The sequence below is a fragment of the Manis pentadactyla genome, chromosome 11, assembly GCF_030020395.1.
Source record: "Manis pentadactyla isolate mManPen7 chromosome 11, mManPen7.hap1, whole genome shotgun sequence".
Lineage (NCBI taxonomy): Eukaryota > Metazoa > Chordata > Mammalia > Pholidota > Manidae > Manis > Manis pentadactyla.
The window spans coordinates 118,708,740-118,724,919 of NC_080029.1; the positions used below are offsets into that span (position 1 = coordinate 118,708,740).

The 16,180-nt window shown below is 45.4% G+C and overlaps 1 protein-coding gene across 2 annotated transcripts in view; it reads left to right on the forward strand.

Moving 5' to 3' along the window:
* Positions 1–16,180, forward strand: part of THSD4 (thrombospondin type 1 domain containing 4) — a 538,324-nt gene that overhangs the window by 14,498 nt on the left and 507,646 nt on the right. For both annotated transcript variants that reach the window (XR_008992663.1, XM_036907842.2), the window contains exon 2: positions 8,890–8,997. Coding sequence is in view for 1 of the 2 variants with exons in the window: in XM_036907842.2 (XP_036763737.2) it covers positions 8,969–8,997 (29 nt within the window). In the remaining variant the exon portion in view is untranslated. The remainder of the gene's footprint in view (positions 1–8,889; positions 8,998–16,180) is intronic.

Here is a 16,180-nt window from a genome sequence, read left to right on the forward strand (position 1 = left end):
TGCAGCCTCTGTGTTGTGCACCAGGCAAATAGAGACACAGAAGCCCTCCTGGACGTGTGTCCTTGATGCAATGCGAGGACACCTGAGAGACAGTTTTCTGTGTTGCCAAGACAAGCCATTAACCCCAACAGTCAGGCGACCTTGGCTTCAGATCATGCTGCTGCCGCTCACTGGCTCTGTGATCTCTTCACTGTTTGCAGCCTCAGTTTCCTCTTCTGTAAAATGGGACTATCTCTAGCACCTACCTTATAGGGTTGCCTTGAGAACATATAAACTTGTACAATTTTACAGGTATTTTTTTTTTCCTGAAAGAATACCATACTAGCTATGTTCCTCCCAGCCCTGAAGTCTCACAAAAAAATCACTACTTTGTGGATAAATGTGGTCCTTGCCCTCCATATAGTGTTAGTGCATTTGGCACACCCTCCTTCCCCCACGTGTGTGTGTGCCTGCCAAAGTGGCAAGAGGCCATTTGCAGGTGGCTGGACCAGAGCCTTGTCGCCGAGGGAAGGGAAGGTAGACCAGGAGGATGACTGGCTCAGCCTGAGCCAAAGAGGCTGTTAGTCCCGAGGCCAACTGCCTTTGACCGAAGTGGCTGGAGCGCACACTGGTTTGGGGAGTGAGACGGATCATCATCTTGGAGAAGGCCTGGAGCAAACCTGTAGTTTCCATGCAGAGCTCAGCTGTGGCAGTCAGATTTTATTTCCTTCGATAACTACAGCCCAGGGACTACAAACTGCTCTTGGCAGTGCACGCTGGGGAGCTAGAGTCTGAGTGGGGAGGAAGGCAAGTCTCTCTCTGGGTGTCTGATTCTAGGTAGGGTGGCCTGAAGCCCAGCACAGCTGTTTATTTGTGTGTTGGAGGCTTTAGGAGTGGGGCGGGGAATGTCGTCCACAGTGTTAATTTTGGAAACAATTAGCAGTTACTACAGCAGAGTAAAGGGGCAGTTCAGATTCTGGGCTGAGTAATAGTACTTGGGAAACAACATAATCCGGCTTGAAGAGAAGGGCCTCCAAGTGAGACATGTACATTGATACACTGTTCTAAGCATCAGGAATATAAGAAGTGACTCTTCAAAAAAAGTTTTACTCTTCTGTAGTCCCATGGTTTGCGGAAGAAAGACAAGCGCAAATCATGATGATACACTGTGGCTGTTGCTAGATGGGAGCTCTGTGTAAGAGATTTACATGGAAGTAAATAAATTTAACCAGTTTTATCAAGTGCTATAAATCACACGACTAAGTAAACAGTATTTGGGGAACAGAAAGTGCTCTTACTCCAAATGCATTTTCCCCTTTGATCTGTGGTGCCATGTCATCCAACACCGAAAAGGCAACTTTGTACAGAAATAGGAACAAATGGCTCATTTATTTTAAATATCTTGCCTGCCTGATATTTCTGCCCTTGAATATTTTCCTTAGTTACCTGGGAAACATTTTTTAGGATGGAAAACAAATATAAACCACATCGGTGCTAATGATCGTGAAAATGATGCAATTTGTATTGAAATCTTCAACCGATCTGTGCTGATGACCTAATTTCTCCAGGTAAGAAAGTGGAAGTAAGGTTTCTTCTTTAATGAGTAACAAAGCCCACTATAATGTGTTTGCTTGAAACTATTCATGGAGTGTTAGTGTTTTCCCACACTTTTCCCTGATTTAGATTTTATGGGCTATAGGGCTGCTCTAGGCAATCCAGCCCGTTTGCAGAATGGAGGTTCGGTGGGAAGGAATGAGTTCTGTGGCTGAGTGTGAACAGGACAGGGAGAGAAGGATGGGCCAAGCAAGGGGGCAGAAGGAGAGCCCAGAGCAGAGGGAGTGTTAGGGGGCAGTCCTCTGGCTGGCTTCGGCTCAGCAGGAGGAAACTGGAAATGTGACTGACTTAGGGCTCCAAGGTCAGCTATCCTGAATACCCTGCTGCCTGGGGCAGGGTTTTCCCAAAGGACTGTGGCAAGTGATGGAGGCCACCAGAGGGCTCAGGAGGCTCAGACCCTCTGTAGAGACAGCATACATGGACGGTGGGGTGGTGCTTCATTCGGGCCCTAAGGGCAGATCGTAGCCATTTACTGAGCAGCAATAGCAGGTAGAGAGAAAACAGACATGGGCCCTGCTTTCAAAGTAGGAGTCTGTTAGAGACACATGCCATTCATCCTGCATTCATCCGTCCAGTCATTTGTTCATCCACTGATTCATCAAACTTTTATTGTGTGGCCACCTGCAGCAGACAGAGATGAGTAAAGGAGTACAGAGGGGCAAAACATACCCCTGGCCTTGAGAAGCCCCCAGCCAGCGAGGGGCAAGTGTAGACAGAGCATGTCTGGTATCTGTCAAAAGAGAAGGCGATCCCTTCTAGACCTATCCTGCACCTCCCCTTGCTGGCTGGCTAATGTGCCCAGAATGTTGTTAATGATGACATTTAAAGGATATGCCTCCCTCTAGATATTCCTGCCTGTTCTGGATAATCCTTCCATTTTAAGTGGGGCATCCCATGAAGAAATAAGAACACCCCTTTTCTTGCCTCTTGCTTTTTGGCTGCCCTTCTTGGCAGCTTTCTCCCTTCTCCAGCCAGTTCTCTCTCTGAGATTCGCCGTGTCTTCTCAGTTGAGAGTGTGGGGGACCCGTACGTCCTTCTTCGGCCTGATGGCTGCCTCAGGACAGTGTAGGACAGCTGTGTTTTGCTCACTGGCCATTGACTGGATTCTTGTTCCTCTGCCCTCTGTCGTTCATGCACCACTTTGTTTATTCCCCAAACACACGAGTCTCTTATTTTTTGTTTCGTTTTGTCTTTGGAAGGCTCCAGAAGCCCTGTCTTTCCCCACACCTCATCCCTCATCCAGCTGTTAGTTCCCTGTGCCTGAGGTGCCTGCTCTAATTATTCTAATTCCTTAAAGTCCACCTTCCGTGGAGGCACCCCCAAACACCCAAAGGGGCAATCAAGGCCAAGTTCCAAGCATGGATGCTAGAGTCAGACAGGGTTTGAAGCTCAGTACTGCCACTTAATAGCTTTAGGCCACAGGACACGCTAACCTTTCTGTGCCTCGGTTTTCTCTCGGCAACCTGGGAGCAATACTAGTTATCTACTTCATAGAGGGGTTATGCGATCAAGTGCGCCATCACACGAAGTCAGCGCAGCGTATAGTGTACAGCTAGAATGATCTGAGTGCCAGCCATGGAAGTCTACTGAGTCCTACTTCCTTGAAATGTTCCATTTTGCCTGTACCATCCATTGGACACTCAGTCTGAGGTAATTTATCATTGTCAAAGAAATACTCATTTGTGTGTATTTACTTATGGGTCTGCTTCAATAAGAGCATAGGGCCCTCAAGGGCAGGGATTCCCCCACCCCCTTGTCATATTTAGTATTTTGCATGAAGCCTAGCCTGATGGGCACTGAATGCTCATTAGCTGGTGGCCTGATTGCCCCACATATGAACACTCAAAGACCTCAGGGTGACTGGTGCCAGCCCTGCAGGGGGCTGGGGCCCCCTCTGCTGGATTGTGATTTGAGTAGTCAATGCCACATATCCATTGAGGCCTAGAATGTTCTGTATGTCCAAACTAGTACTTGAGTTGACACCTGGGAAAATACCTGGATGAGCAACAGACATGACTCTGTTTTGATCATGTAAGCCAGCCCTGCCTGCAGGCAGGTAGAAGGTGGTGTTGAATGATGACTAAGTGCCTAGGCTCTGTGCTCAGGTTGCCTGGGTTTGAATCCTAACTCTCCTACCTGCTAGCTGGGTGACTTCTCTTCCCTGTACCTCCATTTCCCTATGGTAACCCTTCATTGGGTTGTTGCAAGGATAACATGAGTTAATATGTATGAACTACTTGGAATGCCATGGGACATGGTAACCACTCAGTAAATGTTTGCTAGCATCTTCAGCCTCATTATTATTATTACCTGAAATAACAGGCCATTAAATTGCTCATCTCCACTCACTTTGCTCTAGGTGATATTCATGGCACCATAAACAGTCAAGTCCTGAAATGTCTCATCTCCCAGCAAATCTGTGAGGTACACCCAGTCTCTTGGGATAGCATCCATTCACTTATTCCTTCACATATTCATTTATGGAGTTTCTGGCAATGAGTAATTCTCTGCTAAGTGAGAAAAGGGACCTGCTATAGTGTGGGTATCTGTCTTCAAAATCCCAGCCCTACCCTCTCCTGTGCAGCCTCAGTTTTGCTATGAGGATTAAATAACATGGTGTCTGCCCAATATCAGGCACGTAGTAAAAGTTGATTCCTGACTCTCTCACCTTCCTGTCAGTGGATGAAAAAGGTGTCTGGACACAGTCCACTGTCGGGAGCCGTCATCCGGGCCCTTTGGTCTGCAGACGCCTCGAATGTCAGGCTTCTGTGAGAGCAAAGTCTGTGGAGTGGTGGTGGGGCTGGAGAAGGTGCTGGCAATGTTGGGGAAGACAGGACAGGGCAGGATGTAGGCTGGTGCCTGTGCCCAGGTTCCCGTTCTGTCCGGACCCCCAGGGGATGGTTTTCACAAAGGAACCTCTGGTTTTGAGACTGGGCTTCATCACATGTTCTGGGTGCTGATTTGGGGTCTGGAGCTGCCTCCTGAAAGGTCTGGTCCTCATTCTTGTGCTGATGAGTCACTTCCTCTCCTCCAGGGACTAGGGATTTTGTCTGTCTGGGTGGCACTTTATATCATGGGAGTTCCAGGGGGAGAAGCCAGTGTGTGGGAGGGAGGGGCAGGACCGGCGCCTGTAGCTGGTGTGTGGCCTCGAGGTGGGCTTTCTGAGCCCGGGCCGAGGCTGGCAGATCCCTCCTTCTGGGGTCCACGAAGTCAGGTGGATCTTCCAGGAGTTCTGGTCAGTGGTGAGGAGAAGGTGCAGGAAGGAAGTGGGCCTGTGGGCATGGGGCGGCAGAATAGCACCATAGTCCAGGGCACTGCAGCGTCTTCTGGGATGAGGGGAGCCAGTGCTGCCCTGGTTAGACCTGTGGTGGCTCTTCCTGTCCCCCCCGTCCTGAGCCTTGGAGCCTCGGAGCCTCCGGCCACTTCCTCCTGGTGTGTGGGCCTGGTGACTGTGGCCGGAATCAAGTCAGGTGGCTTGTTTACCCTTTCTGTAGGATTTCTGTGGAGAGAAGGCGGGCCGCCATCCCCTAGGGGACAAATGTTCTGACAGAAACTAGATTGTTAGATTTTTTTGTTCGCTGTCAAAAAAGGTTGTAAGTCAATAGGAGCCAACCTCAAAAGGCAAGCCTGGCTCCACAGATAGTGTATTTGCTCAATCTGCAGGCTCAGTGTACTTTTGCCAAGTTGGGGGAAACCTCACTTTCATCAGGTCCCTCTTAGCTCCAGAAACTTCCATGGCTCGCTCTTGTCCATCTCATCAAAATTCTCCTGGCACCACTTCTCAGGGGCTTGGGCACCATGGCTTTGCCTCATTTTCTTGATGTTTTTCCCCAGTCACAGGATCCAGCAGTACCTTCTAGTCTGAGAGAGAGGGGCTTTTCCACTTTGTGCCACTTACCCATGCATCCTTACCATGTGCGATACATGCAGGTATTATTTCTCTTCTCTTTCATTCTTTTCCATTTAATTCAAAAGAGTGCAGGTCGTGACCCACAACACTGATTTCATGGCAGGCTTAATGGGTCGTGACCTGCCGTATGAAAAGCAGAGCAGGTTTAACACAGTACTAATCATGGAAGCACAAGTCAACACCAGGAAATGACAGAGCTGCTCCAAGCTCTGCCAGGACAAGCTCATCAACCATATCATGAGATAAAAGTGACTCATCAACTGTGACAAGAAGCTGGTCAAGAGGCAAACTAGAGCAGCAGCCTCTAATTTTTTTTTATTGCACATCCCATCAGTATAAAATAATTGAGCATACATTCCAATATATGTTTGGTTATTTTTTTTACCCTGTCAATGTATGATGTGACCACATAAAACATACACTCAAAATACAGATTTTAAAAGGACAAGATAAAGATGAAAGAGACCCTATATTAAAATGACATGCTAAACATAATGGCTTCATTCTATTATCAGCAAATAAAAAAATACACGCAGAGGATGAGGTTCATGGTTCTCAGCAGTGGTTGTAAATCTATTTTCAAGTTGTTTTGATAATTTAAGATGTTTTTCTGGTGGATTTCTTGTCAGATTTGGAAACCACTGCTTCATGTCACACCTCCTTTCCTCAACATTGCCCTTCCTTTCCCAACAAAAGCAACTGAACTGTTAGCACCTCCTTTGCACCTCCAAGCACCGGGAATCTGGGGGGAGTCATCTTCAACACCTCTCCGTCCCTCGTCCTTCTCAACCTTCACTTACTATATTCTGGGCACCTGACCTCCCTGGAGACGGTCAGCTCTCCCCATGTTCTCCTCTGACTGCCACGTTCCACGCGTTGTTTCCGACGTCCCCCTTGTTCATCACGTGCCTCTACCTGTGCTGTTCCCCCTTCCTCTTCAGCTGGCTGACTCCTACTCACCCCTCAAGGCCCAGCGTGAGGGTCCCTCCCTCAGAGAGTGTCCCTCAGTACACTTCCCGTATACTTTCTGAGGCACCTTGGACTTTCTTTCCTGGCTCTTACCACAATCTTATTCTTATACGTGTTTATGTTTCAGTTAGCTTAAAGTGTATAGCCTTCTAGCATCTAGACTGTAAGTTCCTCGAGGGGCAGAGACCGTGCCTGCGGCCTTTGGGGTGTCGTGTGTGTGTGTGTGTTCATGTGTGGGTGTGTCTGGCACCCAGGTCAAGAAGTCTCAATGAATATTTGATATTCATAACAACTCTGTGAAGTAGTTGTAAACAGTATCCCACTTTAGAGATGAGGAAATAGAAAAATGAAAGGATTCATCGCCCAAGTCACCTGGTTAATAGATGGGGATATTGGGCTGAGATCCAGGGCTTTGAGGTAACAGTGTGCACGCTTTTACCAACTTCTCTGGATTGTTCGTTTGTGTCCTGCATAGGCTAAGGGCTGATGCCAAGCCAGCCCTCTAAAGTGATTCTCCTTCTCTTGAACTACCTTGATTTGCACTTAAGGTCTCTGTGTAACACTATTTACCCTATGCTGTTCTGGACAACACCATCCTTTCCCCAGATAATTCCGTGTCCTTAAATCTTACCACCCAACCTAGACTGTAAAGTGAGACCCGAATGAACCAATCCTTCTCTTGAGAGCCCAACAGCACCTGGGAGAGGACCTGGGCGCTCCACACACTGAGCTAGTAATTAATTATTGGTTAGTTGGTCATGAGCAGGAGCTTGGCAAAGATTTCATCTGACTCCCCAGTTCAGTCCTTCCTTTGGGCCTACCTGCTCCCCAGCCGAGGGCAAGGAGGCCACACCTCGGATTCAGAGGAGTTTTAACTGTTCCAATTTGCACTTGTTGGCCTTCTTCCTGGTGGATCTCAGAATAACTTCTGGCTGAGACCCAAGAATTTAAGGGTCTTCAATACCATGAATAATTTCATGAATTGCTGATGGCTAATTAGGGGTGATTATAGTTAAGAGGCTTTACTTTCTTAATAACCTCCAGAAAGGGCTGGTGGTGACTTTTAAAATCTTGATTATTTTCTCCTGCATAGGGAATTTTCTGATTCTTGTGGCTGTCGTGTCCCAAGTCCTTATAATTTATGACCCCATCCCCCTTTTCTAGTGAGAAGGAAAGATGAAGTCCGGGGAAGAATTTGGAAACCAATGATTTTGGAAAACTCTGGTGTTACTTGAGAGGACCCCTGTGCACACCCTGGACCCTTGCTTCATTGTGTCTTTCTCTGAGAGACGGTGCAGAGGAGGGGAGACTGGGCCCTGGTTTTTCTTCCCAAGTTCCAACATTCCAACCAGAGCTCTCATCCCAGGCTTTCTGAGGCCATTTATAATTTACCTTTGAAACTGTTGGCTCATGTGATGATATTAAGAAATTCAGCTTTGTGAGGGTTTCTGACTAAGTAATACTTGTAGGTGAGGAGTTTTTAACCTGCTTATTTTTACTGTGGTGACACATTTTAAGTGTTACTTGACCCCTTCACCAGAGCTACTTTTTATGGTCACTCTGTGCCAGGCACAGGGCAAAGTGTATTGTCCACTCATTTAATCTGAGCAGTTCTTCACACAATAATTTTTGAACATTTGAGATATGACTCACACACCATACCCGTCACCAGTTTGACATGGGCAATTAAATGGTTTTTAGTATCTTCACAGGGTTGTGCCATTATCACCACAAGGTAATTTGAGAACATTTTTGTCACCCTAGGAGGAAGCCCCGTGCTCTCCTTTTAGCGCCTCCCTACCCTCTAGACCCTGGCAGCCCCTCATGTATTTTCTGTCTCCATAGATTCACATACTGTATTCCTTTTATAGAAATGTATTATGTTTCCTATAAATGGAATCATACAATATGTGGCCTTTTATGGTCTGGCTTTTTTCACTTGTGTAATGTCTGCAGGGTTCACCCATCTTGTAGCATGTGTCAGTACATCATTTCTTTTTATTGTTAGGCAGTATTTTTACACTTTTACTGTGCACTTGGGGAAACCAAGACACACAGAGGTGAAATGCCTTTCCCATGGTCCAGCGGGCTTTAGTAGATATGGATGGAGCTAGATTTCCACACAGGTTTGCCTAATGCCAACTCTGCTGCTAGCCTAGGCTCTGAGGTGATCGTATCGACAGTAATTTATTGAGCACCTTTTGTGGATCAGTCATTGTGCTGAGTGTCCTGTGAATTTGTTACCTCGTGTTCATACATAATCAGATTTCAACCAGAAATCTTGTAACCATCACTGGGGCAGTGGCATTTTTGTGTCAGTGTCTTCCATTTGCTCATTTCTGGATTCACTGGCCCACTCGGGATCTAGACTCTCCTAGATGAAAGATGCTAAAATAGCACCGTTGTTCCTTCTGTAGGAGTTGAACGCCACTCCCATCTGGAGAAGATTGGCAACATTTCTGAGGAGCCCTTGCTTTTCCCAAGACCCCCAACATTATGGCTTCCCATTTCATGGGGTCTCTCAGGTAAGTGGAGAACCCTTTAAAAAAAAATAGGAAAGTAAGAAATTTGATATTTGAGTTTTACTACATAGCTTCCTGTAGTAACTGGCCGTGAGGGTCTGCATTGCACTGATATTTTTGATATACTGCGTACATATGTGTGATCAGTTCGCTATTCACAAGGGCTGCAGACGCCTCGGGGGCTGTGTGCTGTGTGGGGGCTGCCTGGACTGAGGCCCAGGGGGCTGGGGTTCTCACTGTGCTCTGCTCTTTGCGAGGAGGCCTTCTAGGACTCAGATTTTTTTGAAAAATAAATGTAAAGATGTTACTGTTTCAGTGGATAATTATCATGGCTGCAGAACAGAATTACCAGAAGGACTTTAAAAAATAATGTCCTCTGGCTGCATCCTCACAGATTTTGACTTAATTAGCCTGGTGTATTTAAAAGGTGACCCCTCTGGTCCCTTCTGCTCAAAACATCTATGATTTTCACTTGTACTTTTAATTTGACCCTGGTAGCAACCAAGAAAGGAAAGTAGGACAAGTGGCATTGTTTCCATTTTGCAGATCAGAAAGCCAGTGCTTGGAGGGCTTAGCTTCTGGGGGCCACGTGCCTTTACTGCAGAGCCAGGAAAAGGGCCTGGTGCTCTAGAACAGAAGACCGCGTCATTGAGGCTGTTTTAAGCTTTTTGTAAACTGATAGACTTTAAAAAATTCTTCCATCAAAATCCTATTAAAATCTCAATATATAAAATATCCAGTGGCAGTAGTGTACTAAGATAAATTTATTTTATAAATTCAAATTTATAATATTTACACATTATGAGATCAATGAGTCTGTCTTGATAAACACCAAAATTTGGAATCAGGGTTTATGGTGATAGCTTGTACATTGGCCTCAGCATCTAGTTTATTTTGCACTTTTTTGAGCTGCACAGTCTTATGAAGACTTTGATCTGTACAGGTAAGTGATTGCAACTGGTAATAGTTCTTTGATGAAGTGCCTCTTACCCTCTCAGGATAACCTTTAAATAAAGTGATTCAGAACCTAGAAAGAGAGGAAAGAAGAACTTTTTGTTGTCAAGTTGAATCACTCAGGATATCTTGAAGTTTTTTCCCCCGTAACTACACATTAGCCCAAATATCCAGAACTTACAATAAAAAAGTAAATTGGTGTATAATATATTATTATGATGATGCCACATGGGATTGCCCAACCAGGTCTAGAGCATTTGCCAGGCAGATGGTCTTAGGCAGATGCCTAGCATTTAATTGAATGTAATGCAAGTGTGAGCTTTAGTCTGCAGTTGCTCATATAATTTTACATGAACAGACATGTGTAGGCCTGAAGTCCAAAGACCTATGCAGAGCTACAACTTCCCTCATCCGGGACATTCACAAGCGTGTCAGAAACAGTCAGACAAGGCAGGAGAATCTCCCTTCTGAGACCTCTGCAAATCCAGCCATTAGCAGCACATCCCCAGTTTCTTCACGGTTAATATTTAGTATCTAATCCAACTTAACATGTGTGCATTTTCTAACCACAGTTTGAAAAATAACCTGAAAGATATTTTAATAGATGGTATATGCATCCAGTTTGTGGAAGCCCTGACAGACTGCTGTAAAACCACAGGGGAGGGAGAAACATTGCGGGACCACTGGGTCGCTCAGGACCACAGCTTGTCTGAGCTCTAGGACCCTGTCGGGGACAGAGAAATGGAGGTCACAGTCACATACTGAATTGGATTGAAAAGGGTGGTGGTTGATCAAAGGTGGGTTCACCATGTAGTAAGCAAGTGTAAATCTGGCTGCCATCAGAAGGGCCCCACCGAGGACCCTCAGAATGTGGTCACCCAGACTGCACGGGAGGGGCATTTTACTTGGAAGAAGTCCCTTTTGCAAAATTTTGTCTTGGTGTCTTGGAATTTTAACTGATGAACCCTGCAAACAGTTTGCCTCCCATTGATCCCTGGTGTGGGGGCCATCTACCTTTGAGAGAGGCCTGGGAGACTCACCTCCAGCCCATCCTTTATTTCAGAGAAATTGCCCACAGATTAGAAGTTAGTAAGGTGGGAGTAGTTGAAAGCTAGATGAGTCTTGCTCCCCTTGGGACGGGACTCCGGAAGTCTTGACACGCCTCCAGTATGAGGAACCTTTGGAAGGCATTGTTTGAATAGGGCTCCTCAGCAGGATGTTTCTTCAAGAGTCCTGCCATCAGCACTGGGTAAAGAAGATGTGAGCTGTGGGGACGGGTGATTCTTTGGCAAAGCTCGGCCAGAGCTGTCCGTCGGGTCTCCTTCTTCATAAGCCAGGTACCCATAATCCATTTTGCATTCTGTTTCTCGGGCCATGTAAATGTATTTAACCTGAATGACAACAACAAAAAAAATAGAGTATCTTTTGTTTCAATGCTTTTCAAAATATTACACGGTTACTTTAACAAGAGTGAGGGGTCTTTGATAAAACTGGTAGATGAGAAACATGCACACATGCACACAAATATGAAGGGCTTTCAAATATTTATAAAGGCAACCAAATGCATAAAGATCAATTGGAAAAGCTGGAGGATTTCTCTACCTATAGAGAAAAGAGGTCGAAATTGGAAGCTAGCTGTCAAGAAAACCCTGGAGAGAAAAAAAGTATTTAAGGAGATTCACAGTTCTGATATGCAGACATTTAGTTTAGAAATCCCTCCCCAGTTTTTGCCAAGCCACAGAGAAACAGAAAGCCAGCGTCCCTCTTGTTGCAAGAGACAGAAGAGCCTTGAGTATCAACATAGCAAGAGAATCTCTGCCTCTCTCCAAGCCTGGAGTGATGAAAAGAATCACCATTAAACCCAGTAGCAGAAGAGACACTGAGATTTTAACTCTCGATGGAGCTGGTTAGCAGGTTGTCATTGAACCTTGGGCCAGCCCTAGATGCCATGCAAAATTCAGGGCAAGTAAAACCCATTTGGACTCAAGGGTTATCCAAGGCTAGATTAAGGAGCATTTGTCACCTGTTACAAGTTAAAGAGGAAAAGGCACTAAATAATAAAGAAGCGTATATATTTCTTAAAGTCTCACTCCAAACTGTGCACTTTTTTTGTATGCACAGTTATATCTTTATATGTTTATTCAGTGACTGAGTGGTTGGAAGCACAATTCTCTCCCCAGAAGCAGTGTAACAGGTGATGATGGCGACCTGCTATGACCAGCCAGCAAAATCTCTTTAGAGCCGGTCTGCTTGGTGAGGGGCTTGCTCTTTGCCTGGCAGAGTGTTTAGTATAGTTGACATCATTTCTGTGTGATGTGCAAACATAGAGGAAAACAAAATCATTGCAAATGCCAAACAAGTGGTTAAATTGGCAGGAAGTTAAGTTGACTTGGTGATTCTCATTTTGAATAGTAGTTTTTGAAGAAATGCAGATGTAATTAGAGAGATGACAGAGCCAGATGGTGATTTTTACAGGCCTTAGGAAGGAGAGCTCTGGATCGCTTTAAGGGTTTTACAGGTTGATGGCCCTAGGTCAGGTGTCTGGTTTTAGTTTTCTGAAACTGAAGGCTTTCCTTTGCCTTGACATGCACTTCAGGAAAGTAGTATTACTGTAATCCTGTCAGCTCCGTCCCTTAGAAATACAACCAGAAGGAAGTGAGGAAATGAGGAAGGTGGCTGTTCTCAGGGCAACTCAGAAAGATCCTGAATACAGAAAGTGCATTGAGAGAATGTGTCTGCATGTGTGAGGAAGAGAATGCCCCCAAGTAGTGATATCTGAGGTATGATCATCAGTGAAAACTAAGACTCCCCTCAGGGGCAGAGAAATCTGTGATAAATGGGAAGGGTCATGGGGTCAGTGGCCCTGCACTAGTGACCAAGAAATGGGGCAGAGAAGGAGGAGAAATAGAGGAAGAAAGAACAGGAGCAGGGGGAAGAGGAGGAGAAGGGGCCAGGCATGTATGTAAGGCTTGTATTAAACTTCCTGGTGTTAGTAAGGCAGGACAGTTTGCATGGCCTGCATCTAAACCACTACCCACTTGATACTTAATATTTGATGAATATTGAATGAATAGATTAATAATTACCTTCTGTGTAAGAGAAATAAAGTAGAGACGTTTTCTTTCCTGATCAGGATTGTTAATTAATACAGAAGTAGTTAAAGCAGAAAAAAGTGATACACACACACCTTCAACAGTTTATTTTTAACTTAAAACACATGTACATTCACTTCACCAATTTTCAGATGTGGGTCCAAGGACTTTTCTTTGAGCACGAACCCCTGATTGTCTTTTTTTGCACGAACCACACCCATAAGCATTATCGAAGGTTTCCATTTGGGTTTCGTTAAAGTGGAGTGAGAATTTAAAGACATTTGCGAAGCAATCTGAGTGCAGAATGCTTCTAGGTTTTTATTATTTTTGCTCCTAATCATTTACAGTTGTCTCATCCACACCTAATTTGCCAGCAGTTTTTTTTTTTTCTTGGCTACTTGCCTTAATTGAGTCTTTCCAAAGTATTCAGCTTAGTTTTTTGCAGAAACAACTAACAGCTACTCGATCTTTTTGTATTCTATTTCATGGTTTTGTGTACCATTTAAGTGTTTTATACAAATACAAAGCAACTGGCATAAACAGGTTTGGAAACATGGTTGAATTTACATGAATGCAGCTCATCTGGTGGGAGCAGAAGGATACAAGTATACCAGGGAACCTGCTGGAATCTTTTGTGGGAAGCCTGGTAAGAGGGTGATCTGAATGGTAGGCATACAGGCTAGTAGGAAATAAAATTGTTTTTTGGAGGACTGCCCTGGCAAACCTCTACCTACAAAATGATGGCAAGCATTCAGACAGAATTGATTTTTCTTTATGCCTAGCACAGCCCTGCACCTGGACCATGTCTTCATCACTTACTAGTTGACTGTGGGATTTGCTAGAACATTCTATACCAAAAGGCACTCGGTGGAGTCCAGGTGTGATCCTTGGGCTGCCAGCTACCTGTTCCTTATGTACCCAAGTGGATTTATAGGCCTCAAGTTAACACTGACAACATTCCCTGAGACCCACTCCCCCTCTCCACAATCCTGCTCTTCCCCGGGATCAGAGTCAAGACTCCAGCTTGTAGAAATCCTCCTTTTAGGATTGTCTCCCTTTTTTAGTTCTATTTTCCGACAGAGAATTCTGGGGTGCACTTTACTGATGAAAGTGTGGGTCAGAGCCACACCATGCATTTCTCCAGTGACTGATGTTTCCTCCCTCCCTGTTGCTCTTTCTCCCCACTCCCCATGGCGTTTCCTCCCCCCACTGTGCTCTGCTCTGGCTGTGTTAGTCCTCAGTGCAACCAAGGCCGGGCTGGTGGCTTTGCTTGCTACAAAGATGAACCAGGAACCGATTCCTCCAGAAAATTACTATTGAGTAGGAGAATTTGCCAAAGGGTGCTATGTCTTAAAAAGCTGTGCTGTGACCAAACACCTCACTTTTCTAAAGGCCCTGGTCCCAAATACACAAGTAACTGTGAGACTTGAGAACCTGGAAAAAAGCAATAAAACCGATATGCAGAGGCTGGGTGTCCTCTACAATGGAAACATTTGCTCCATGAAAGCTGGGAGGGCCTTTGCCCAGAACCATTTGGTCTTGTTCTTGGTTTGGCTACAGCTTGGTCATCTAGAGGCTTCCAAGGCCACGGCTGACCCAAAGGGAGCGAGGCGGGAGGGCACAGGGCTTGTCCCTGCTGCAGCAGCAATGCCTGACAGCAGGGAGGAGACAGCAAGGGGCCAGCATGTCCAGAAAGACCCAGGCTGCTGGGGCACTCAGCCTGCTCCGCTCCAAGGCCACCTGCTTACGCTGCACAAATTGGTTCATATTAACACTGGTAATTCTGAGCCACCTAAAAATGTTTATGTAAGTTCAACATACTCAGTAGAAGAAAGCAGGGGAAATAAAGAGAATACTTTTTTTTTTTAATTTGGGTCTTAAATGGTTAGCTTCAATTATTATAAAATTTAGAATGTCCCCTGCCGAGGCTGGATAAATGAGGTTTTTATTGCATTCACTTGTTTTCTGATTGTTTTTGCAAGCAATGACAGAAAACATGTGTGAAGCCACAGCCTCGTAAGACTGGGGAAGAAAATTGATGTGATAAAATGCAAATAATTGGTTTAAAGTTGTGTTGTGTCCTACTGAGGCCCCAGGGCACAGTAGTTAAGCCTCCAGGCCATGGGTCTGACTGCTGGTATGGAAATCAGGCTTTGCCACTTAGTAGGTGAGTGTGTCCTTTAATCAATGACTTAGCCTCTCTGGGCCTCAATTCCCGCACCTATAAAATGAGTATAATAAAGGTGTCTGATAGGATGGTTGTGGAGATTAAAGAGATAATGCTTGTAAGCATTGAGATCAGTGGTGACCATCAAGTCGTCATTGTCTAAGGCCAGTCTAATGCCAGTGGGGTCACCCAGCTCCCTCTCCTGCTGTCTTTACTCTTAACCGCTGTCAGCAGAAGGCAGAGCGTTGAACTGAACATAATAAAATGGACGCTTAACAAAAGTGTTTGATCTCCAGAGCACAGTAGGTAGAGATTTCACTTCATTGCTAAGATTTTGGCTTCTTTGCTAAGGTCAGTAGAATTATACTAGTGATCAGGTGGCTCCCAAAATATCTCCTGGGTTGTAAAACTGAAGAATAAAAGAAGAAAATTTTTTCTTTTTTTCTTTTTTTTTGCTATTTTCCTTGTTTTGTTACTTGGTATGCTCAAGCGGTGTTGAGTTCATTGAGGTAATCCAAGGTACACAGAGGCTGTGACATGATCCACCGTCACTGGAGGTGAGGATGGGTGGCTGTGGGGGATAGAGACTGAAGCCCAGAGCCCCAGTTCCACGATGCAAATCTGCCAAATTTCAATGAGCGTTATTTGCTATCAAATGGAATGATGGTGCGTTTAATATCTAGAGCAGAACAGTGCCGGGTAAATGGCATACCTTTCTGTGGTTTTCTGATCAGTGTGAAGTGTTGGGTTGTCTCGGCAGCCAGGTGAATCAGTAAATCTTGGTAGGAATGGGGCTCCCCTGCAACTTGGAGGGGAGCATGTGATTCGTTTGCCAAGGGCCCTGGTAGCCTGCAATCTGTCAAAACGTTGCAAGCTGGGAGCAGTTTGCCAAAGCAAACCAGCAAAGTGAAATAACACACAAGTTGTGCACACACACAGACAGACACACACATGCTCTCCCAGTCCCCAAGCA